This window comes from Coregonus lavaretus (genome assembly GCF_964263955.1).
Source record: "Coregonus lavaretus genome assembly, chromosome: 37".
Taxonomy (NCBI): Eukaryota; Metazoa; Chordata; class Actinopteri; order Salmoniformes; family Salmonidae; genus Coregonus; species Coregonus lavaretus.
Window position 1 is genome coordinate 2585075 of NC_140024.1, and position 24428 is coordinate 2609502.

The 24428-nt window shown below is 41.8% G+C and overlaps 1 protein-coding gene across 1 annotated transcript in view; it reads left to right on the forward strand.

Moving 5' to 3' along the window:
* Positions 1–17397, forward strand: part of LOC311111696 (protein kinase C-binding protein NELL1-like) — a gene marked incomplete at its 3' end in the record, with an annotated part of 508863 nt that extends 491466 nt beyond the window's left edge. Inside the window, exons 17-20 of the mRNA XM_084154490.1 lie at positions 6400–6593; positions 13572–13748; positions 14961–15185; positions 17347–17397. Of these exons, the coding sequence (XP_084010616.1) occupies positions 6400–6593; positions 13572–13748; positions 14961–15185; positions 17347–17397 (647 nt within the window). The remainder of the gene's footprint in view (positions 1–6399; positions 6594–13571; positions 13749–14960; positions 15186–17346) is intronic.
* Positions 17398–24428: the final 7031 nt, after the last annotated feature.

Genomic DNA, 24428 nt, shown 5'->3' on the forward strand with positions numbered 1-24428 from the left:
ATGACATAAGTATTTGATCACCTATCAACCAGTAAGAATTCCGGCTCTCACAGACTTGTTAGTTTTTCTTTAAGAAGCACTCCTGTTCTCCACTCATTACCTGTATTAACTGCACCTGTTTGAACTCGTTACCTGTATAAAAGACACCTGTCCACACACTCAATCAAACAGACTCCAACCTCTCCACAATGGCCAAGACCAGAGAGCTGTGTAAGGACATCAGGGATAAAATTGTAGACCTGCACAAGGCTGGGGTGGGCTACAGGACAATAGGCAAGCAGCTTGGTGAGAAGGCAACAACTGTTGGCGCAATTATTAGAAAATGGAAGAAGTTCAAGATGACGGTCGATCACCCTCGGTCTGGGGCTCCATGCAAGATCTCACCTCATGGGGCATCAATGATCATGAGGAAGGTGAGGGATCAGCCCAGAACTACACGGCAGGACCTGGTCAATGACCTGAAGAGAGCTGGGACCACAGTCTCAAAGAAAACCATTAGTAACACACTACGCTGTCATGGATTAAAATCCTGCAGCGCACGCAAGGTCCCCCTGCTCAAGCCAGCGCATGTCCAGGCCCATCTGAAGTTTGCCAATGACCATCTGGATGATCCAGAGGAGGAATGGGAGAAGGTCATGTGGTCTGACAGGTCTGTGAGAGCCGGAATTCGTACTGGTTGGTAGGTGATCAAATACTTATGTCATGCAATAAAATGCAAATTAATTACTTAAAAATCATACAATTTGATTTTCTGGATTTTTGTTTTAGATTCCATCTCTCACAGTTGAAGTGTACCTAAAAATTACAGACCTCTACATGCTTTGTAAGTAGGAAAACCTGCAAAATCGGCAGTGTATCAAATACTTGTTTTCCCCACTGTAGCTGTAGCCGCCAAAAACGATATGAGGGGAAAAGGTCAGTCACTCACCCACTCCTCCAATCACATGGCATGCCTCCCAGCAGCTAGCTAGCTAACGTTAGGCTCCGTGATTTACAACCTGATAGCAATATTTTTTGGTCTACCAAGAAATGTATTGTTGCATTATATTAATAATGTATTGAACTGCATCTATCTATTCTGCCAACAATGCCTTAGGGTACGTCATGGAATTTTTTGTCAAATAGAACCTATTTTTAAAACCTCTTATGAAGTTGGTTTTGTAGCATAACTGGGAATTTGATATATTTGACTTTATTATGATTTTGATTTTGAGTAATTACTGGAACACAAGGTTCCAGCATTGTTACTTTGCATGCAAACAGTTATGTATCTAGGAATTCTAGTTAATGAGGACAATTTACATAAACAATTACTTTTAACTGTAAAGGGAGCTCTTGCCACACATCATAGAAGAATGGCTCATTTCAAAAACAACTTTACTGTTGTTGATCTTAAAGAATATAGTTTCAGAAGATCAAACAGTTGTTTGTCTATGTTTATGCTGTTCAATTCAGAATGTACTACTATCACTATTGAACTGATGGTCATTGTATTCTGCTGATGAAGGTGTCTTAGTGGAGGTCCACTAGAGTAGTGTTGAATCAGAAACATATATTTTCAGGATATACCATTTATTTTCATTGGCCCAATGTGAGAATGTTTGCACTGTGTTCATGTTTATGGCTTAATAGACAGGTTTGTGTTGTCTTAACCCTATCCGTCCCGAGATATATCTGCATGTCCAGCCCTTATATTAGCCTCACAATGAAGTGTTTTACTATTTTGTTTTCAGCACAACCAGGGTTACAAGAACACAAATGTAATGGCAAAATTGTAGATTTCCACCTAAATAGACATAACCAAAAGTAACTGCTTTTAATGAGCAGTTATATGATAAGGACATGCATAAACTTGGTATCATTGGAAATGTAACACCTGGGAGATTATAAGGAAATGGTCAGAACATAGATAGGAATGGCACAGTTCAGATCACACAAGATCAAGCACACACAAACGAACCATTTTATTTTTATTTTAAAAGTCATCTTTCATGGACAAGCTATATGTCAATTATTGATGAATAGAGCTGGAAACACATCAGATGGCTTCCACAACAAGTAAAAAAAACTTCTGGGGAAAAAATGGGATTGATAAGACAAAACAGATAGAACTTTACAGACATTTTAGTAAGGGGTGTTAGGTGCAGTCAAGGGACATCTCCAAGTGTCCCATAAACCTCTCCAAAGTGTCCTAAGTATGTAAATTAGGTAATTCCACTGCTATTACACATCGAATATGCCTAAAAGATATTGATCACTATACAAACAACATTTCTACAATATCAACTTCTCTCAAACATTGTGGTGGTGTCAGGGAATATCCAGGGGACATCCAAATGAACCTGGGTGGTACTGGCTCCACATAATCTTCAATGACCGTATGCCATCTGTCCTCAGGTTCATCTCCCTCTGTTGTGCTGGTTCCAGTGCTGGTTTCAGTGCCTCTACCTCTGTTTCTCCCTCTTCTCTGTTGAGGCCTAGGTGTCCTCCCTGCACCCACACCTCAAGGTGAACTGGCTGAGAGGGGAGTGGAGCCAGGGCCTGCAGTGGGGATAGTGGTAGAGGAGTGGGGCCTTTGTGTAGTGGTGGAGCTTGAACCATCAGTAGAGATAGCATTAGAGACAGCAGTGGAGGTTGTGGATCTGGCAGGGGAGGGTGAAGACCTTGAGTGGCGGGGCACTTGCTGGGGGGTGGTTTTCTCCAAAACGTCTTCATCCTCAATGTGGGGAATAAAATAAAGGAATGTAAAGGGATCAATATTGCAGTAAGATATATATCATTACAGTTGACTAATTTTACAACACTACATTACTGTAATAATAATATGCCATTTAGCAGACGCTTTTATCCAAAGCGACTTACAGTCATGTGTGCATACATTTTTGTGTATGGGTGGTCCCGGGGATCGAACCCACTACCTTGGCGTTACAAGCGCCGTGCTCTACCAGCTGAGCTACAGAGGACCACTAATGTAAAATCAATTTACTAAAAGATAACACACAGCCTAAACTTTGTTACAAATACCCTACTGGTGACTTTTAGCACACCATCTCACAGCCCTCTCTCAGAGAGAAACTCTGTAAATGTCTAACTCCTTCAGTAGGCTCCCCTCCCCACTGCACATAGCAGGCCAGGGGAATTGTAAACTGCCCCTTCACAACTGGCCAGGTGAGAGAGAGCAGCAAGCTCACCTCTGTCCACAAAGCATCTCAGAGTTGGAATGCTGATCTAGGAGTAGTTTTTGGTGGCCTCTCCAAAGTTACAAAGAATATATTCTACTTTTACCAGCAAACTAATGTGAAATATATACAATATGTAACTACTTTGGAATGATACACATGATATAGGCTACACAGGACAGGACACCGCTAAACTGTAAATACAAAACAAAAAGTAATTGTCATCTTGGTCCAGGTCGCTTCCAGCCGCTGTGTCTGACTCACTAAGAATTTCCTCCAAAGCGTCTTTCTCTGTATACCTGGCTTTTGTCATATTTCTACCCCCCTGTTGGGAAGTTTGCTTGTTTTTTCACTTTCTTTTTGCATCCCTGATAAGCCATTTTTATGCCAAAGCTGGGTGGACATTTGATTTCATTGGTAATAGGCTACTTTGGTTGTTCGTAAAAACCTAACGATTCATTTGACACCCCCCATGTAGCTCTAGCTCAAACACAGATGAAATCAAAGCTTACGTTGTATAATAACATATTCTTATAATCTGTGGAGTCTTCGCTTTCACCACACTAACGGACTGTGAGTCGCAGCCATCTTGACTATGGGATCGTGGGTGTGGCCTGCCCTGTTATGGCATACGCCCATATTTAAGTGATAATGCCCTCGAAGCAGGTGTTTGTAGGTTATATTGGCACGGGTGTTGTTAGACCTGAGACGAAGTCAATTTTAGTATGACATTTCTAATGACATTTCTAGTGTTATTTAGTAACTAGTTCCACAGCCTTTTTTCATTAAGATGCTCAAATAATAATTTATAGTTAAATGAACATACAGTGCATTCAGAAAGTATTCAGACCCCTTGACCTTTTCCTTTTTTTTACGTTACAGCCTTATTCTACAATTGATAAAATATGTTTTTAGAAGTTTCTGCAAATGTATAAAAAAAAAAAAATGGACATATCACATTTACATAAGTATTCAGACCCTTTACTCAATACTTTGTTGAAGCACCTTTGGCAGCGATTACAGCCTCGAGTCTTCTTGGGTATGACGCTACAAGCTTGGCACACCTGTATTTGGGGAGTTTCTCCCATTCTTCTCTGCAGATCCTCTCAAGCTCTGTCAGGTTGGATGGGGAGCGTTGCTGCACAGCTATTTTCAGGTCTCTCCAGAGATGTTCGATTGTGTTCAAGTCTGAGCTCTGGCTGGGCCACTCAAGGACATTCAGAGACTTGTCCAGAAGCCACTCCTGCGTTGTCTTGGATGAGTGCTTAGGGTCGTTGTCCTGTTGGAAGGTGAACCTTCGCCCCAGTCTGAGGTCCTGAGCGCTCTAGAGCAAGAATCTCTCTGTACTTTACTCCGTTCATCTTTCCGTCGATCCTGACTAGTCTCCCAGTCCCTGCCACTGAAATACATCCCCACAGCATGATGCTGCCACCACCATGCTTCACCGAAGAGATGGTGCCAGGTTTCCTCCAGACGTGACGCTTGGCATTCAGGCCAAAGAGTTAAATCTTGGATTCATCAGACCAGAGAATATTGTTTCTCATGGTCTGAGAGTCTTTAGGTGCCTTTTGGCAAACTCCAAGCAGGCTTTCGTGTGCCTTTTACTGACGAGTGGCTTCCGTCTGGCCACTCTACCATAAAGGCCTGATTGGTGGAGTGCTGCAGAGATGGTTGTCCTTCTGGAAGGTTCTCCCATCTCCACAGAGGAACTCTAGAGCTCTGTCAGAGTGACCATCGGGTTCTTGGTCACCTCCCTGACCAAGCCCTTCTCCCCCGATTGCTCAGTTTGGCTGGGTGGCCAGCTCTAGGAAGAGTCTTGTTGGTTCCAAAATTCTTACATTTAAGAATGATGGAGGCCACTGTGTTCTTGGGGACCTTCAATGCTTCAGAAATGTTTTGGTACCCTTCCCCAGATCTGTGCCTCAACATAATCCTGTCTCAGCGCTCTACGGACAATTCCTTCAACCTCATGGCCTGCTTTTTGCTCTGACATGCACTGTCAACTGTGGGAACTTATATAGACAGGTGTGTGCCTTTCCAAATCATGTTGAATCAATTGAATTTACCAAAGGTGGACTCCAATCAAGTTGTAGAAACATCTCAAGGATGATCAATGGAAACAGGATGCACCTGAGCTCAATATCGAGTCTTATAGCAAAGGGTCTGAATACTTATGTAAATAAGGTATTTCTTTTTTAAATGTTTTATACATTTGCCAAAATGTCTAAAAACCTGTTTTCGCTTTGTCATTATGGGGTATTGTGTGTAGGTTGATGATGACATTTTTTTATTTAATCCATTTTAGAATAAGGCTGTAACGTAACAACATTTTGAAAAAGTCAAGGGGTCTGAATACTTTCCGAATGCACTGTGTGAGACAAGTTGAGCAAACACATTTAAAATAAACTGCATTTTTTCCTAAGTTCTCAAGTTGGAGCTAAATAATAATTTCTAGTTGAATCAACATATGAGATAAGTTGAGAAAACACGTCATTTTAAATTGGAGCTAAGTTTGGGCCAACTAAAACATTTAAATTCAGGTAATACTGACAGAAAAATGTAGTGAACAAAAAAAGGCTGTCGAATCAGTTACTTAATAATAATTAGTTGAAACACAATTACATTTTTTACAGTATATGTCTCTCCCTGACGGCAATTTCATTTAATTTATGCAAATAATGTGTCACACTTACAATAAATTCCAGTCAGAACTTTTTTCACCAATTAGTGTGTGTATTCAGCGCTGTTACTGGAGGTGAAACTCTCTAAGTGTGTCCTGATCTGTGGCGTGGCTACCGAGTCTCCTCACCATACTCTGGGTGTATCTCTGGGTGCATGCTACCCAATCCCCAATATAGTGCACTACCTTTGAGGCTCAGATCAAACGTTGTGCACTATATGGGGAATAGGGTGCCATTTGAAAAGGAAAATGTTTCTCTCTCTGCCTCCCAGAGAACTATTTTCTAATTTTTTATTTTTTTTTCAAGATTTCAGGGGCATTCCGTATATTGTTATATTGTTGCAGGGTTTTATTCATGTTGATATGCTCTGTCTCTGGGCACACTCCTGTTGCATTTGCAACAGCTAATGAGGATCCTAATAAACTAAACTAAACACTGGAAGAACAGGTAAGAGATAAAGTAGAGAGGTGAAAATGGTGTAGCGAAGAAAGTCACACATTCTTGTTTTTGATTGGTAAAACAGCTATTCTCTGTTTCAGACGTTGACGAGTGCGCCACGCAGATACACACATGCTGGAATGACAGTGTGTGTGTGAACCTTCCGGGTGGCTTTGACTGTGTGTGCACATCTGGACCGGCCTGCAGTGGAGACTGTATTGACGAGGAGGGCCTCAAACACAACGGACAGGAGTGGAACCTCAGCCTGGACCGCTGCACCCTCTGCTCCTGCAAGGTAGAGCTAACACACACACACACACACACACACATTCTGCTCCTGCAAGCTATAGGGCTAACACACACCACACACACACACTGCTCCCTCTGCTCCTGCAGTGTAAGACTAACACACACACACACACACACACACACACACACACACACACACACCTACATGTGAGCCTATGCTCATCCAAGAATGCACTCACATCAACACATCACTGTGTTCACACACAGACAAACACATGCATGCAGGTATACGCGCACACACAAGATATAGCTTTTCTGACAAACACACATCTCCACCTCACACCTACTTTGTTATTGGCTACTACCTAGTAAACAGGAACAAAGCGATAAAATACAGAAAGACACATCCACAGAGGGAAAAAAGTATTTGATCCCCTGCTGATTTTGTACGTTTGCCCACTGACAAAGAAATGATCAGTCTATAATTTTAATGTTAGGTTTATTTGAACAGTGAGAGACAGAATAACAACAAAAAATCCAGAAAAAAACGAATGTCAAAAATATTATGAATTGATTTGCATTTTAATGAGGGAAATAAGTATTTGACCCCTCTGCAAAACATGACTTAGTACTTGGTGGCAAAACCCTTGTTGGCAAACACAGAGGTCAGACGTTTCTTGTAGTTGGCCACCAGGTTTGCACACATCTCAGGAGGGATTTTGTCCCACTCCTCTTTGCAGATCTTCTCCAAGTCATTAAGGTTTCGAGCCTGACGTTTGGCAACTCGAACCTTCAGCTCCCTCCACAGATTTTCTATGCGATTAAGGTCTGAAGACTGGTTAGGCCACTCCAGGACCTTAATGTGCTTCTTCTTGAGCCACTCCTTTGTTGCCTTGGCCATGTGTTTTGGGTCATTTTCATGCTGGAATACCCATCCACAACCCATTTTCAATGCCCTGGCTGAGGGAAGGAGGTTCTCACCCAAGATCTGACGGTACATGGCCCCGTCCATCGTCCCTTTGATGCGGCGAAGTTGTCCTGTCCCCTTAGCAGAAAAACACCCCCAAAGCATAATGTTTCCACCTCCATTTTTGACGGTGGGGATGGTGTTTTTGGGGTCATAGGCAGCATTCTTCCTCCTCCAAACACAGTGAGTTGAGTTAATGCCAAAGAGCTCGATTTTGGTCTCATCTGACCACAACACTTTCACCCAGTTCTCCTCTGAATCATTCAGATGTTCATTGGCAAACTTCAGACGGCCCTGTATATGTGCTTTCTTGAGCAGGGGGACCTTGCGGGCGCTGCAGGATTTCAGTCCTTCACGGCTTAGTGTGTTACCAATTGTTTTCTTGGTGACTATGGTCCCAGCTGCCTTGAGATCGTTGACAAGATCCTCCCGTGTAGTTCTGGGCTGATTCCTCACCGTTCTCATGATCATTGCAACTCCACGAGGTGAGATCCTGCATGGAGCCCCAGGCTGATGGAGATTGACAGTTCTTTTGTGTTTCTTCCATTTGCGAATAACGCACCAACTGTTGTCACCTTCTCACCAAGCTGCTTGGGGATGGTCTTGTAGCCCATTCCAGCCCTGTGTAGGTCTACAATCTTGTCTCTGACATCCTTGGAGAGTTATTTGGTCTTGGCCATGGTGGAGAGTTTGGAATCTGATTGATTGATTGCTTCTGTGGACAGGTGTCTTTTATACAGGTAACTAGCTGAGATTAGGAGCACTCCCTTTAAGAGTGTGCTCCTAATCTCAGCTCGTTACCTGTATAAAAGACACCTGGGAGCCAGAAATCTTTCTGATTGAGAGGGGGTCAAATACTTTTTTCCCTCATTAAAACGCAAATCAATTTATAACATTTTTGACATGTGTTTTTCTGGATTTTTCTGTTGTTATTCTGTCTCTCACTGCTCAAATAAACCTACCATAAAAATTATAGACTGTTCATTTCTTTGTCAGTGGGAAAACGTACAAAATCAGCAGGGGATCAAATACTTTTTTCCCTCACTGTATATATATATATGCGAGAAAAAAACAAAAAAACTTTGGAAGTGATGCAGACAATTACATTGATGGAAGTTACAATCTTTCTGCAATATTAAAGCTGATCTACCCCCTGAAAAAAAAAAAAAAAGAAAGATGCCAAGAGAGAGACACAGGAGAAGGGAGAGAGAGGATGAGTGCACTGATTGACATATACAGTTGAAGTCGGAAGTTTACATACACCTTAGCCAAATACATTTAAACTCAGTTTTTCACAATTCCTGACATTTAATCCTAGAAAAATGCTCTGTTTTAGGTCAGTTAGGATCACCACTTTATTTTAAGAATGTGAAATGTCAGAACAATAGTAGAGAGAATGATTTATTTAATATTTTATTTATTTCATCACATTCCCAGTGGGTCAGAAGTTTACATACACTCAATCAGTATTTGGTAGCATTGCCTTCAAATTGTTTAACTTGGGTCAAACGTTTCGGGTAGCCTTCCACAAGCTTCCCACAATAAGTTGGGTGAATTTTGGCCCATTCCTCCTGACAGAGCTGGTGTAACTGAGTCAGGTTTGTAGGCCTCCTTGCTCGCACACACTTTTTCAGTTCTGCCCACACATCTTCTATAGGATTGAGGTCAGGGCTTTGTGATGGCCACTAAAATACCTAGACTTTGTAGTCCTTAAGCCATTTTGCCACAACTTTGTAAGTATGCTTGGGGTTATTGTCCATTTGGAAGACCCTTTTGCTTTAATTTCCTGACTGATGTCTTGAGATGTTGCTTCAATATATCCACATAATTTTCCTTCCTCATGATGCCATCTATTTTGTGAAGTGCACCAGACCCTCCTGCAGCAAAGCACCCCCACAACATGATGCTGCCACCCCCGTGATTCACGGTTGGGATGGTGTTCTTCGGCTTGCAAGCCTTCCCCTTTTTCCTCCAAACATAACGATGGTCATCATGGCCAAACAGTTATATTTTTGTTTCATCAGACCAGAGGACATTTCTCCAAAAAGTACGATCTTTGTCCCCATGTGCAGTTGCAAACCGTATTCTGGCTTTTTAATGGCGGTTTTGAAGCACTGGCTTCTTCCTTGCTGAGCGGCCTTTCAGGTTATGTCGGTATGGGCCTCGTTTTACTGTGGATATAGATACTTTTGTACCTGTTTCCTCCAGCATCTTCACAAGGTCCTTTGCTGTTGTTCTGGGATTGATTTGCACTTTTCACACCAAAGTACGTTCATCTCTAGGAGACAGAACGCGTCTCCTTCCTGAGCGGTATGACGGCTGCGTTGTCCCATGGTGTTTATACTTGCGTACTATTGTTTGTACAGATGAATGTGGTACCTTCAGGCGTTTGGAAATTGCTCCCAAGGATGAACCAGACTTGTGGAGATCTAAAAAAAAAATCTGAGGTCTTGGCTGATTTCTTTAGATTTTCCCAAGATGTCAAGCAAAGAGGCACTGAGTTTGAAGGTAGGCCTTGAAATACATCCACAGGTACACCTCCAATTGACTCAAATGATGTCAATTAGCCTATCAGAAGCTTCTAAAGCCATGACATCATTTTCTGGAATTTTCCAAGCTGTTTAAAGGCACAGTCAACTTAGTGTATGTAAACTTCTGACCCACTGGAATTGTGATACAGTGAAATAATCTGTCTGTAAACAGTTGTTTGAAAAATTACGTGTGTCATGCACAAAGTAGATGTCCTAACCGACTTGCCAAAACTATAGTTTGTTAACAAGAAATTTGTGGAGTGGTTGATTAACAAGTTTTAATGACTCCAACCTAAGTGTATGTAAACTTCCGACTTCAACTGTATGACCCGAGAGGAAAAGTACAGGCAACAAAGAGAGAGGAAAAGAGAGGGAGGAAGTGAGGATTGTGAGTGAGGTCTATGTACCTCGGCTGCTGTCTCTGTTTAGCCTCAGGTATCTGTGCTGCAGCTTTCATCAGGTTCTGTGACTCTGCAGTAAGTCAAGTAGCCAAAGCCCAGCTCTCTGCATGACTTCAACACCTGATCTGTGTAGTGGGTCTCACAACCTGGCTTTCTCTATAGGACTCCAGCACCTGATATGAAAATAGTCTCCAACACAAAGATCTCACTTCAGCCTGTGACATGCTACTTATATGCTAGTTTACCCAGACCAAATCTGAACCAATCATAGGCGTCCATGTTTGGTTTAGATTTGGTCCGCACCGGCTTTGATTTCAATGTCCACAAACTGATTGATTTGGCCCAATCATAGAAGTCTATAATTGGTTCAGATCTTGTCCGGACCGGACAAAATCTGAACCAATCATAAAATGTTATGTTTTACAAGTTTGGGCAGCACAGTACAACACAGTACAGAGCAGTACATTACAGTTGAGCACAGCAGAGTACAGTACAACACAGTACAGTAAAGTAAAGAAAAGTAGAGTAGATTACAGTATAATGTACTCTATTGTACTATACTCTAATGTACTTTACTGCACTGCACTGAACTCTACTGTACTGCACTGTACTGCACTCTGTACTCTACTGTGCTCTATGTACTCTACTGTGCTGTACTGGACTGTGCTGTCCAAACTTGTGAAGCATAGATGTCTATGATTGGTTCAGACTTGGTCCACACCGACCAAATGTGGGTCGTGTCCCCCTGCTCAGACGTTGCATTCATCAACCAATGGTTTCGTGCCATGTCATCGACTGTGCCGTCAGGCACCAGATTGCTATAACATATAGCTGATACATAATCTTGGTTAAACCAGAATTTAAGTATTGTGTAATTGGTCAGAGGCTCAATTCTGGGTGAATTATACGTGTTAAGAGAATAAAGAATGAGGATCGGTACCAGAACGAAGCGCTCCACCAGCTCATTAGAATAATAACCAGTGTGCTTTGCAAGTGTTCATTTTTACATTTACATTTTGGGCTTTTAGCAGATGCTCTTATCCAGAGTGACTTACAGTTAGTGCATTCAACTAAGGTAGATAAACAACCACATATCACACTCATAGCAAGAAAAATGCTTCTGTAACTGTTAGAGAAAGTGTTCTGTAATCTTTGTCTGTTGGTCCAAAACCTTTGAACATGATTACTGCCAGTTCTATAGCTTTTGAAAAAGCAAACATAAGTGCATGTGACAGATGGGAGCATTAATAAATATTGCATAATGCAATCTTCAGTTAACCCTATTTTAATTGTGATAAAAGTTTGGGAGGGAAAAAAAAAGTAAAAGAAAAATGTATTTTCAACTTACATTCAGAAACGAAAATGGACCTGATTTCAACATCTGGAAAAATGTATTTTAGATGTCTTGCCAACATAATTTTGCTCACTGGGTAACTAATCAAGTAAACATGAACTAGTGAGATTTTATCAGAATAGTGCAAGCTAATGCTAATGATGGACTTTTCAGGACACTTGCCAGGCTTTAGTATTAAGTATAGGCCTACCACTGGCTAATCAAAGTATATATTTGTACCTCCCATTGTTTACAATCTTACATTGTTATCAATCTCATTGGGAAAAAGGTGAACATGTTTGCAGCTTAGTAGTCAATCGCTATAGGCATGAGCATGAAAACCTCGCATTGGAAACATGGCCGGTAAGAAGCTCAGATATTGATTGAAATTGTCTTCAGGATGACTTCTGCACGGCGACGAGAATAATGTCAAGCTGATTAAAAGTATATTCAATTTCAAGATTATCCAATATAACCTTAGGGCTACACACAGAGGTATTCCAGTCAACCTTAAACGGTTTCTCAGATAGAGATTGGGACTATCTCAGATTTTTAGGGTGGTTGCCCCAAAATCTATTATTATGTATTGAATTGGAGGTCGTTTGCATTATTGAAAGCTATGCATTTTTAACATTACAAACTTGGCATTTATTTGGTAAATAAAACAATGCCGTAAAATGCCTAATTTCAAGGCTATTCCGAAGCATTGTTACAATGGGAATGATATTGTATGGCATTAGTCTGCCACCCGAGTAAAATTTGCGGTGCTACTCACATCCATAGCAATAACATTAAAAGGCTAACGCCAATAAAGCTCTTGGATATTAGCACCATGAGAGTTACTGGCTACTGTAGCGAGACAATACGCACCAATAAAATATTGGCTACTCATTATGCAAGTTCATTTTATGTCCCATATTCATTTTGCAACAGCCTTTTATATAGGGTTTTTATATCTCCATTATTGTGCTCATTGCCAAGCTGGCAAGGTCTCAGTGTGACAAGTAAAATGGACCATAAAGTTTTCACTGGTCGAGAGCCTGGAATCTCTGTAGAAAGAGTTACACCCATGGCCTTGACCAGACATCCAATACAAAACCCTAAGCCCCTAAAAACACTCCTCTCAAAACGTCAATGACAAATTGTAGTCAGTATTGTTGGGAATGGCCTTGCTCAATAAAGTATATTTTTCTCTATAATGTAAATGTAGATACTGTACATTGTAGTTACTGTACCCTTTCTGTAGGTAGGCTGTAGCCTTATCAATGTCTCTTTCTGACAGGATGGTTATACCTTCTGTAGGAGGAGTGAGTGTAACTGTTTAGATAAGACTGTAGGTAGCTAGGTAGGGTAGGAGGCATACCAATGTGTGTGTGTGCATGTCTTTGTGTGTGTATGTGTTTGTAAGTGCATTCAAGCAATCACATATTAAAATATCAGTCATAAAACAGAAAGATTATTTACAAGCAAAACCAGCCAAGATTACCATTTGTACAACATAACTGCAGTCTTAAACACTTTGTAGGTGGATGGATGTCACTGTCCTGATTATAGTAGTTAATTAGAATTTTGGACGAAAGGCCTCAAAGTTCCAGCCATGCTGGGATTGAGGATTATTTACTTGTAGAACTATTTAGATTTTTTTTTTTTGGGGGGGGGGGGGTCGGATTCAAACCCATTCTCACAGCGGTACATAGTACGTGATCCGGAGTCAGCGGCTTAGACCGCTGGACCATCTAAGGACATGGCCTTGACATTCCTTTGTATTCCTATGCATTTACCTTGTCCCCAGGATGGACGCACCTTCTGCAGGAGGAGAGAGTGTGACTGTGTGGACCCCGAGGCAGACCTGTTCTGCTGTCCTGAGTGTGACTCCAGAAAGTCCAGCCAATGTCTGCACCAGAGTGGACACACACTGTACCGCAGCAGAGACTCCTGGATCTACAGCTGCCAGCAGTGCCGCTGCCTGGTATGTACACACACACACACACACACAGACGTTTGCATGCATATACACATGCTTGAATGCACATACAGACACACAGACATTCACACACACACACTTCTTGTGTACTTTGTTGTACACAAACACACACTCTCTTGTTCACACACGCACGTTTTAAACTTGTGCAGCATGGATGAAGAGGATGAGTGTCTCCTCTGATCATGATTGCGTGTCTTCCATGAGCAGCACCCAGCTAATTATTATGGCTACCAGGAAACAAAGCAGATCCTTGCATGCTAATGAGACAGGCTGTGAAGAAGCCTGATAACCAAAGAAAAAGCAGATAATACCATCTTGATATGAAATACAATTATATCATTTTTGTGGCCTTGGCTGTGTGTGTGCACCTGCGTTTGTGAATGTGTGTGACGTCTTTGTGTGTGTGTGTACATGTGCGAGGTGCATGACCTTACTCTGGTGGACCTGATAATTAGCGGGCTCTGACAGCTGTGCAATTAGCTAAGCGGTGCTGCCGTGGAAACACAAATCCCAGGATCAGCAAGGCAACAACAACCACTAATTGGCCCAGCCAGCCTTCAGGTGTCATCAGAAAGGAATAAAGACATTCTAAGGCCTTAGACACAGGTGTCACTACTGTAGCCTATGGCCAAACCTTCAAGTGACTCACACCAAGAGACACAGAGAATCTACAGTGTGAGTCTGTGATATTAAACTGATATTATAAACTGGGTGCTTTGAGCCCTGAATGCTGATTGGCTGACAGCCGTGGTATAGCAGACCGTATACCACGGGTACAACCAGTTTATAATAGCAATAAGGCACCTTGGAGGTTTGTGGTATATGGCCAATATACCATGGCTAAGGGCTGTATCCACACACTCCGCATTGTGTCTTGCCTAAGAACAGCCTTTAGCCGTGGTATTTTTACATTTATATTGGACATATACCACACCCCCTTGGACCTTATTGCTTAAGTATATGTACTGATCCCACTATGTCAGCCATCAGGTGATTCACATCAGAGAGCTGCTCAGACACTTGTCTCTCTACTCCTAGATTTATCCTTTCAATATGGTCTTACAATACCCCATAGTAGTCACCTCAGGGTCCAGCGGTTATAAGGACTGTTCCAAACTACCTTTTCGGCCCTTGTTTTTATTTTATTCTCCTCCAATCCCTCTCCCCTTCTCTCTCTTTCCCTCTCTCTCTCTGTAGGAGGGAGAGGTGGAGTGCTGGCCCCTGGCGTGTCCAGTGTTGGCGTGCAAGTACTCGGCCTTGGCGGAGGGTGAATGTTGCCCGCACTGCGTCACTGACCCCTGCCTGGCAGACAATATTGCCTACGACATCAGGCAGACCTGCCAGGACCCCACGGGCATCACCCGCCTCAGCAGTGCCACGTGGCCCATGCCAGGGTCACCCTGCACCACCTGCAAGTGCAAGGTAACAACAACAACTCATCTCTTACCTGACACAGACACACACACACAGACAAACACACATACACACACATGCGCACGCAAAAACACACATACAGTACCAGTCAAAAGTTTGGACACACCTACTCATTCAAGGGTTTTTCTTTATTTTTACTATTTTTTACATTGTAGAATAATAGTGAAGACATCAAAATTAGGAAATAACACATATGGAATCATGTAGTAACCAAAAAAGTGTTAAACAAATCAAAATATACTTAGATTCTTCAAATAGCCACCCTTTCCTTGATGACACCTTTGCACACTCTTGGCATTCTCTCAACCAGCTTCATGAGGTAGTCACCTGGAATGCATTTCAATTAACAGGTGTGCCTTCTTAAAAGTTAATTTGTGGAATTTCTTTCCTTCTTAATGTGTTTGAGCCAATCAGTTGTGTTGTGACAAGGTATGGGGGATATACAGAAGATAGCCCTATTTGGTAAAAGACCAAGTCCATATTATGGCAATAACAGCTCAAATACGCAAAGAGAAACAACAGTCCATCATTACTTTAAGACATGAAGGTCAGTCAATCCGGAAAATGTCAAGAACTTTGAAAGTTTCTTCAAGTGCAGTTGCAAACACCATCAAGCGCTACGATGAAACTGGCTCTCATGAAGACCGCCACAGGAATGGAAGACCCCGAGTTACCTTTGCTGCAGAGGATAAGTTCATTGGAGTTACCAGCCTCAAAAAATGCAGCCCAAATAAATGCATCACAGAGGTCAAGTCACAGACACATCTCAACATCAACTGTTCAGAGGGGACTGTGTGAAACAGGCCTTCATGGTCTAATTGCTGCAAAGAAACAACAACTAAAGGACACCAATGATAAGAAGAGACCTGCTTGGGCCAAGAAACATGATCAATGGACATTAGACCGGTGGAAATGTGTCCTTTGGTCTGGAGTCCAAATTGGAGATTTTTGAGACGCGGTGTGGGTGAACATATGATCTCCGCATGTTTGTTGCCACCGTAAAGCATGGAGGGGGAGGTGTTATGGTGTGGGGGTGCTTTGCTGGTGACGCTTTCTGTGATTTATTTAGAATTCAAGGCACACTTAACCAGCATGGCTACCACAGCATTCTGCAGTGATATGCCATCCCATCTGGCTTGGGCTTAGTGGGACTATCATTTGTTTTTCAACAGGACAATGACCCAACACACATCCAGGCTGTGTAAGGGCTATTTTACCAAGAAGGAGAGTGATGGAGTGCTGCATCAGATGACCTAGCCTCGACAATCCCCCGACCTCAACCCAATTGAGATGGTTTGGGATGAGTTGGACCGCAGAGTGAAGGAAAAGCAGCCAACAAGTGCTCAGCATTTACATTTAAGTCATTTAGCAGACGCTCTTATCCAGAGCGACTTATATGTGGGAACTCAAGGCAAAGGGTGGCTATTTGAAGAATCTCAAATATAAAATATATTTTGATTTGTTTAACACTTTTTTGGTTACTACATGATTCCATATGTGTTATTTCATAGTGTTGATATCTTCACTATTATTCTACAATGTAGAAAATAGTCAAAATAAAGGAAAACCCTTGAATGAGTAGGTTTGTCCAAACTTTTGATTGGTACTGTACATACATTCACACACACACACACACACACACACACACACACACACACACAGTGAATGGCAAGCTTTCCCTGCACCTCCTGCAAGTGCAAAGTATTGTACAGGTTCCGCTGATAGTGTCAGATCTAGTGTCATACAGACACACCTTTTAGACACACAACCAATGCCAGGACCACCCTGCATATTTACAGGAACACAAACACACACAGCTTTGTCACTTACAAGAACAAAGCAGGTAACCCTAACCTAGGCCAGGATTCAATGCAAGGCACATTATAGGGCAGCACACTATACAGCCGATAATGCACCTTTTAAAGGCATTTCCCCCGATGTTCGCAGAGATCGCATTCATGGTAAATGCTGCAGATGTCGGTTCTATAGCGTAAATGACCTTTTAACGTTTGTTGAATCCCAGCCCTAACTTCACCTTGCATCACTCACACATGGTAACATAAGCAAACAAGCACAAACAGAATGGAACTAACTACCTGTCTCTCTTTTTTTTCTTCATGTACCCCTTTTTTATCGCTGCCGTGGTCAGAATGGAAGTGTGTGTTGCTCGGTGGAGCTGGACTGCCTTCAGAACAACTAAACCCTCCTCTTTCGGAAGCCGTACTCCTCTCCTCCACTCCAATAGCTCCTTTCCTCCAATTCTAGGACCTTTTTTCCATGCACATACGCACGCGCGCACACACACACTCTGCCTGGGTTAGGGCAGTGGCTAGAGCTGTGTGTCCACACTGGTTCTTCAAGCCACACTGTATCGCTGACAGACGGAGAGATGGAGTGTGTGTCTGCTATACAACTACAGGAGGAGACCGACCCACATATAACCGTTTCCTCACTCACCCCCTACTTGCACCCTTATACGTGTGTGTACTGTATGGTTGTGTGCGTGCATGTGTGTGAGTGTGTGTATACCAGGGATTCCCAAACTCTTTTGGCCCGCGACCCCATTTTGATTTTTAAAAAAATTGCTAACCCACCATGTAAAAAAGTTATGTAATCAAGGGACAGTGTTTTTTAATTGGGGCTATGACAGTCTATTAGAAATCAGTCTGACCGTACTTTTGACAGTATTTCAATGTGAAGGAATTATGGTTTGAAGTGACTGAAATGCATCGGAAATGTGTTGGGAAGTTCAGAAAATCATCAGGCAATAATTTTGTATGATCTTCTGTGTAGAAAAGAACATCATCGTTGATGATGCTCTTTTTTCCCCAGTCTGATTTACTGCCTGGTCTTGTCCACTCTGTTCTAATGAGTCCTGTGTGACATGTGGGGATTGTAGAGGGAGACAGAAGACGCATGCGTGTTCCTGAGAATCGTATGTTTGATGGGGTCATAATATTTTGTAGCTTAAATGGATCAAAAGATAGAGCCACATTTGCAGGAAGAAAACAGAAACTGCTGTGTTTATTACAACTGCATCTAGCGGCTACCAGCGCAATTCTTCCCCCCCCCCCCCCCCGAGTTTCTCTCAAATTAAATTGTATTGGTTGCGTACACATTTTGCAGATGTTATCGCAGGTGCAGTGAAATGCTTATGTTTCTAGCTCCAACAGTGCAGGAATACCTAACAATACAAAATAATACACACAAATCCCAAAAAATTAAAAGAAAGAAATTAAAAAATATCAGAACATGCAATGTCAGAGTCTGAAATATAAATGTATATAATGGTGTATATAGACAGTATGGGCAGTATATGAATAGAAAAGGTGTGTACAGCAGTAGTTATATAGGATGAGCCTTGACTAAAATCCAGTATATACTGTACATATGAAGTGGGTAAAATGGTATGTAAACATTACTAAAGTGACCAGTGTTCAATGACTATGTACATAGGGCAGCAATATCTAAGATGCAGGTAGAGTACCAGGTGGTAGCCGGCTAGTAACAGTGACTAAGATTCAGGGCAGGGTGCTGGGCGGGGGCCGGCTAGTGGTGACTCTTTAACAGTCTGATGGCCTGGAGAGATAAGCTATTTTTCAGTCTCTCGGCCCAAGCTTTGATGCACCTGTACTGTCTCCGCCTTCTAGATGGTAGCGAGGGTGAACAGGCCGTGGCTCGGGTGGCTGAGGTCCTTGATGATTTTCTTGGCCTTCCTGTGACACCGGGTACTATAGATGTCCTGGAGGGCAGGCAGTGTGCCCCCGGTGATGCTTTCGGGCTGATTGCACCACCCTCTGGAGAGCCCTGCGATTGCGGACGGTGCAATTGCCGTACCAGGTGGTAATACAGCCGACAGGATGTTCTCAATGATGCATCTGTAGAAGTTTATGAGGGTCTTAGGGGCCAAGCCTAATTTCTTCAGCCTCCTTCTTCACCACACTGTCTGTGAATGGACCATTTCAGGTTGTCAGTGATGTGCCCACTGAGGAACTATAAGTGTTTCATCCTTTCCACTGCTGCCCCGTCGATGTGGATGGGGGCGTGCTCTCTCTGCTGTCTCTTGAAGTCCACGATCAGCTCCTTCATTTTATTTTTCTGGCACCACTACGCCAGGGCCCTCACTTTATCCATGTAGGCTGTCTCATTATTGTTGGTGAATCAAGTGGGGACAACAGACAGGGAGAGAGAGATTGAATATGTCCATAAACACTCTAGCCAGCTGCACACGCGGATAGGGATGCCGTCTGGGCCGGCAGCCTTGCGAGGGTTAACACGCTTAAACGTCTTACTCACGTCGGCCACAGAGAACGAGAGCTCACAGTCCTTGTGTTTTCCTCGAAGCGGGCAAAGAAGGTGGGACCGATGACACTGCTGTGAGGTAGTCAACTGTCCCCGTACCAGGGTTGTATTCATTACTACACACTGAAATGAAAATGTGCGTTTCTTATTGAACAAATTCAGGTAGTACATCCCTGTTTCGGTCCATTTTCTTCTGCTTGGTTTTTACTGAATACGACCCAGGTGGATGAGATGAGCCACCCTCCTTTAGAATATAACGTTTTTTTAGCTCTTTGAAAAGTGCCATAAAAATTGCTTTCCAATATCATTATTGTCGTCATCATGTGTTAGTGTGAAATACTGATCCTGATTGAGCACACAATGTCTTTGTCCCACCTGATCTGAGGTCAGCCCTGCTGTACAGTGGTTCAATGGATGTGTTGTCTTATCCTAGTGATCCAATCTACAGCATTTCATATGGGCACTGATGTCGCTAATGTCTTTTAGGTTCTACAAGGAGTACAAATGAAGCTTTGTTTGTCATGGATGTGGACTTCTCCTTGTCTTTGCGTTATAACGAGATGCACATTTATGGGTGACATTTTAGCAGCGTAAAAAAAATGGCGCTATTGTCAATTGTCAAAAAGGCACCCGCCTCACAGACACTGTGTGCGGCATTGCATCTGCATGTTGAATGAACAATCACTACAAACGTTGCAGAACAAAAGTTTTGAAATATATTCGATGACACAGTCACACTTTGACACTAACTTCATCGTTGTTTGGCGTTTGCAAAATGGTACCCTTTGTATCAACCATGATTTCTATGTATTTTCATTTTGTTGTTGGTCTTAAATTTGTTTGTGATAGAAAGCTTTGTGAATATTATAAACCACCTCACAATCCCAATCACACCAGTCCTGGCCTCTTGTACAAATTAAAATATAAACTGTGAAAGGAATACACAAGGAAATGGGAACATTTGTAAAAAAATTACTAATAATAATAATAATAAACAAATTGCCATTGAGAAGCAAGTGGCAATACTTACGAACATAAGCAGCCATCTCCGGCAAAAAAATATCAATCATAAATTTACTTGCACGTGACAGATCGCTAAATTGTAGCTGGTCCCATCATAAAATGGCACACGTTAGCCCTATGCTAACCTCACCAGGTGGCGGTGATTATATCCTGGAACAAGTTCTGCATCAGCCAATTAAAATCGTTGATGTAGTTGGACATGTTCCAACACTTGTTCATGGAAGCATCCTTAACATACCTCAGTTCAACAGCATCGTTAAAGCAACAATCACATGTATTTGAGTGACTGGTCAAATTGCTCTATGTGTAAAGTGCTTTGTCCACGTAATTGTCGCAGATTGTGGCAAGTGTTCGAATCTTACATTGCCCCCCCCCCCTTTGAAATGTAGATTTACATATATTGTGTTAGTGTTGAAAAGGGATGTCGTCAACAGCTTGACAATGAAGATTAAGATCTACTTTAAATTTACATTTTAGTCATTTAGCAGACGCTCTTATCCAGAGCGACTTACAGGAGCAATTAGGGTTAAGTGCCTTGCTCAAGGGCACATCGACAGATTTTTCACCTAGTCGGCTTGGGGATTAGAACCAGCGACCTTTCGGTTACTGGCACAACGCTCTTACCCACTAAGCCACCTGCCGCCCCAAATTGAGAGCTACCTCTTTTAGCCTTGCACGCAAACACACTGGCCGTGTCCGAATACCCATACTTGCGTCCTATATAGTAGGCCGTTTTCATTTTTGGAAAAATTAAGTTTAATGGTAAGTGACATTTCAAAAATCGAGTTTACTTTAAATGCACAGATGTCATACTCATTTTGGCTTTGACAGGAGCTGATCAATTAGATATGGGGATGCGCTACCGAAATCAACAAATAGCGGGAAACTTCGCAATGACGCATGACGCATTCTCAGTATGCGAAAATAAAATGTTTAATATGAGACATTTTGATAAATCGAGTATGGCTTAAATGCCAGGATGTTATACTCATTTCGGCTCTTCATCTACTGTAGTAGAATTCGATGCACACTTTTCCACAATGCATTGGAAGACGTGGGCTTCGAGTGGCCGTAGTTCTCTTCAAGTACCCAAAGTGGATTTCGGTTTTCTCACTAAATACTCAACCATCTTCTGATTTCTGAACGTGTCGGCACCGGGGACTCGGGATGTAGCAGCGTTATTGATGTCATGTTAATCAGGCCTTTTGTTTTAGTTTTGTAGGCTACCAATTTCATAAATGGATCAAGCCTTAGCAGTCATTCTGATCTAATTCCCAATGATCAGTGCTTTAGTTTATTATGTTGCTGTCCAGCGGTTCTGAATTTGCGATGCACTCGACTGTCCACGTTTTTCTGTGCAATAGACTTTGGATTTGAACATCTGAAAAGTTTTTTTTGTGTGTACTAGGCTATTTGATTTAATTTATATATGTTGCAACACTTTGCTTTCAGTAATAGATATTGAAATGGAACCAAATGATCAGTTTCTGTCTTCAGTCATTTTTAAATAGGATAGATGAGCTACATGGCCTACTATGTGGTAGTCTGTTTATAACCAGCCTGAGTAGGCCTATAATTCCATTCCTATTCTATTCAGATTTTAGAGAAATGTATCAAATTGGAAATCAACTATTATCAGGCTGGTTAATGCGATGCATGTCTGTTGAATTGGGAAAAATCCACCCACACTCGGCCCCGCCCCACCTACTGAGCCAATCAGGATCCAGTTATGGCATACTGCATACTTTTTACTAAACGGTACGTGCTAAATAGTATGTGACGATGAGTAAATAGTATGCAGTTTAAGTATGTACTACGCTAGTATGGGTTTTCGGACACGGCCACAGATGGTGAATTACTTCTATTTGACAGTCATCTAATGTTAGTAGTAGCTAGTAGCCTAGTAAAGGATGCATCAATGCAATATTGGCACATTACATTTTGTTACAGACCAACGGACCAAAAGTAAACTTTGAATTTGTAGGTTTAAAATATCCCTCTAGTGGCCAGGGTTAACCTATTTTAATAATTGCCTGGTTAGGTTAGCATAGGGCTAACGTGTTCCATGTTATCTGATGGGACCAGCTACAATTTAGCGTTATGACATGTGCAAGTAAATCTATGGATAAACTGTTTCAATTTAAATGGTTGCTGATGTTCAAGTATGGCCCCCAAGATTGTAAGATTGTCATATTGATGGGTTTGTTACTGAATGACTACTGTAAAACTATTTCCAAGTCTGTGTGTAAATGTTGTTACGTACTGAAATTATGATAAGATATTTTTTTTTTTGCATTATAATCGTCATTAGCCATGTTTTTGTGACTACTATTACTTATTTTGTTTGGGTCTGTTCTGTTTGGCTGTAAATATTGTGTAAAGTGAGGATTCTGTAAAAAGAGTTAAGACTGTGAATAATGATTCTCCCTTCTACACCTTCTTAAGACCTTAGCATTTTTTTGTCAACGGTGTGAGAAAGCTATACATTTCTATTGTTTTTCAACTTTCTTTCTTTTTGTATTATTGCCTTAACCCTTTTAGTAGTTGCCATAGTGTATACATGTCCCATCACCTAAACAGCAGAGAAACTTGCTCCGGGGAGAAGTTGCACGAATGCACAGATCTAGGATCAGCTTACTTACCAAAAGCTCATATTAAAAGTTAGAAAACCTCATATTAGAAGTGGAAAACACAAAAGTGAACATAGATCAGCATCAAGGTGCAATTGCATTCAACTCCAGGAGGCTCTGCAGTGATCAACAAGTCACAACACTAAACCACCATGCAAACAGAACATTCATGTCCACACAATGTTTCAATGGACTGAATTACTCCAAGTGAACGTATTTAAACCCAAGAGATGGAAGAAAGAAAAATAAAGTGTAAACTTGTTATTCTTGACTAGATTCCTACTAAAAAGCAAACCCCTTGTGTTCTCCTTTTTTAAAATTGTATTTATTGTGGATGCCCATTAGCTGCTGCCAAGGCAGCACCTACTCTTCCTGGGGTCCAGCAAAATTAAATAGTTATACAATAGAGGTACAAATGTGGTTGCCTGTGGTTTGTAAATGGCTTTAAAGAGGGTGTGAACAGGCTGATTTTGCCTCGGTTTTCCTCTTCCTCATTAAGAAATGAGAGTGAAAAGATGTGATTTGTGTCTTGGAGGGGTGCCTTTGAAATACATTTTCCCAGACTTTCATGGCATGTCGGCCCAAGCATAAATGACCTGCTCCACACGGGCCCGATTTAGACCCGAGTTAAATGGAATTGAAATGTAACTTGGCATGTTCAATGGAAAAAAGTTTTAAAACTCTGACGCATTTCGGCTGCATGGCCTTCGTCAGGGAGTACTTCATTCCTTTTTATGCACTTGTATCTCTACGCGTGTTCTGAGCTTGAACTTAGGCATGAGGTAACAGATGTTTCAGCCAGCTATTCGTTTAGGGTGGAGATCAGAGAATTGGAGGTGTGGCAGATGTGTCTTCAGATATGCCGTATTCTGACCTTGACTTAATTCCACTTATAATTCCGAGCGCAATGAATACGTTTGAGGAACCTGTCAGGTTTCAAGTGGAACAACATCTACTTTATTATTTTCGATAGAAATAACACCATTCTCCATGCACTGTAATTTACAAATTGATAAGAGCTATTGAAAAAGAGCTAGGTAAATGAGTAATCTGTTTGGATTGTAAATACAAATGACAATTGTTTTGGATCTATTTTTCCCTATTATGCTGGAGACAAATGTGAACCAGTAGACAAATGTGAAGCCAGTAGACAAAAGTTAAACCAGTCATATGGCAGCAAACTGAAGCATATCAACATAACTTTTCCACAGTGAAGTGGAATGACATTTGGAGACCCAAGCTATAGGCTTCTGTAGCCATGTGCAAATGACAGTAA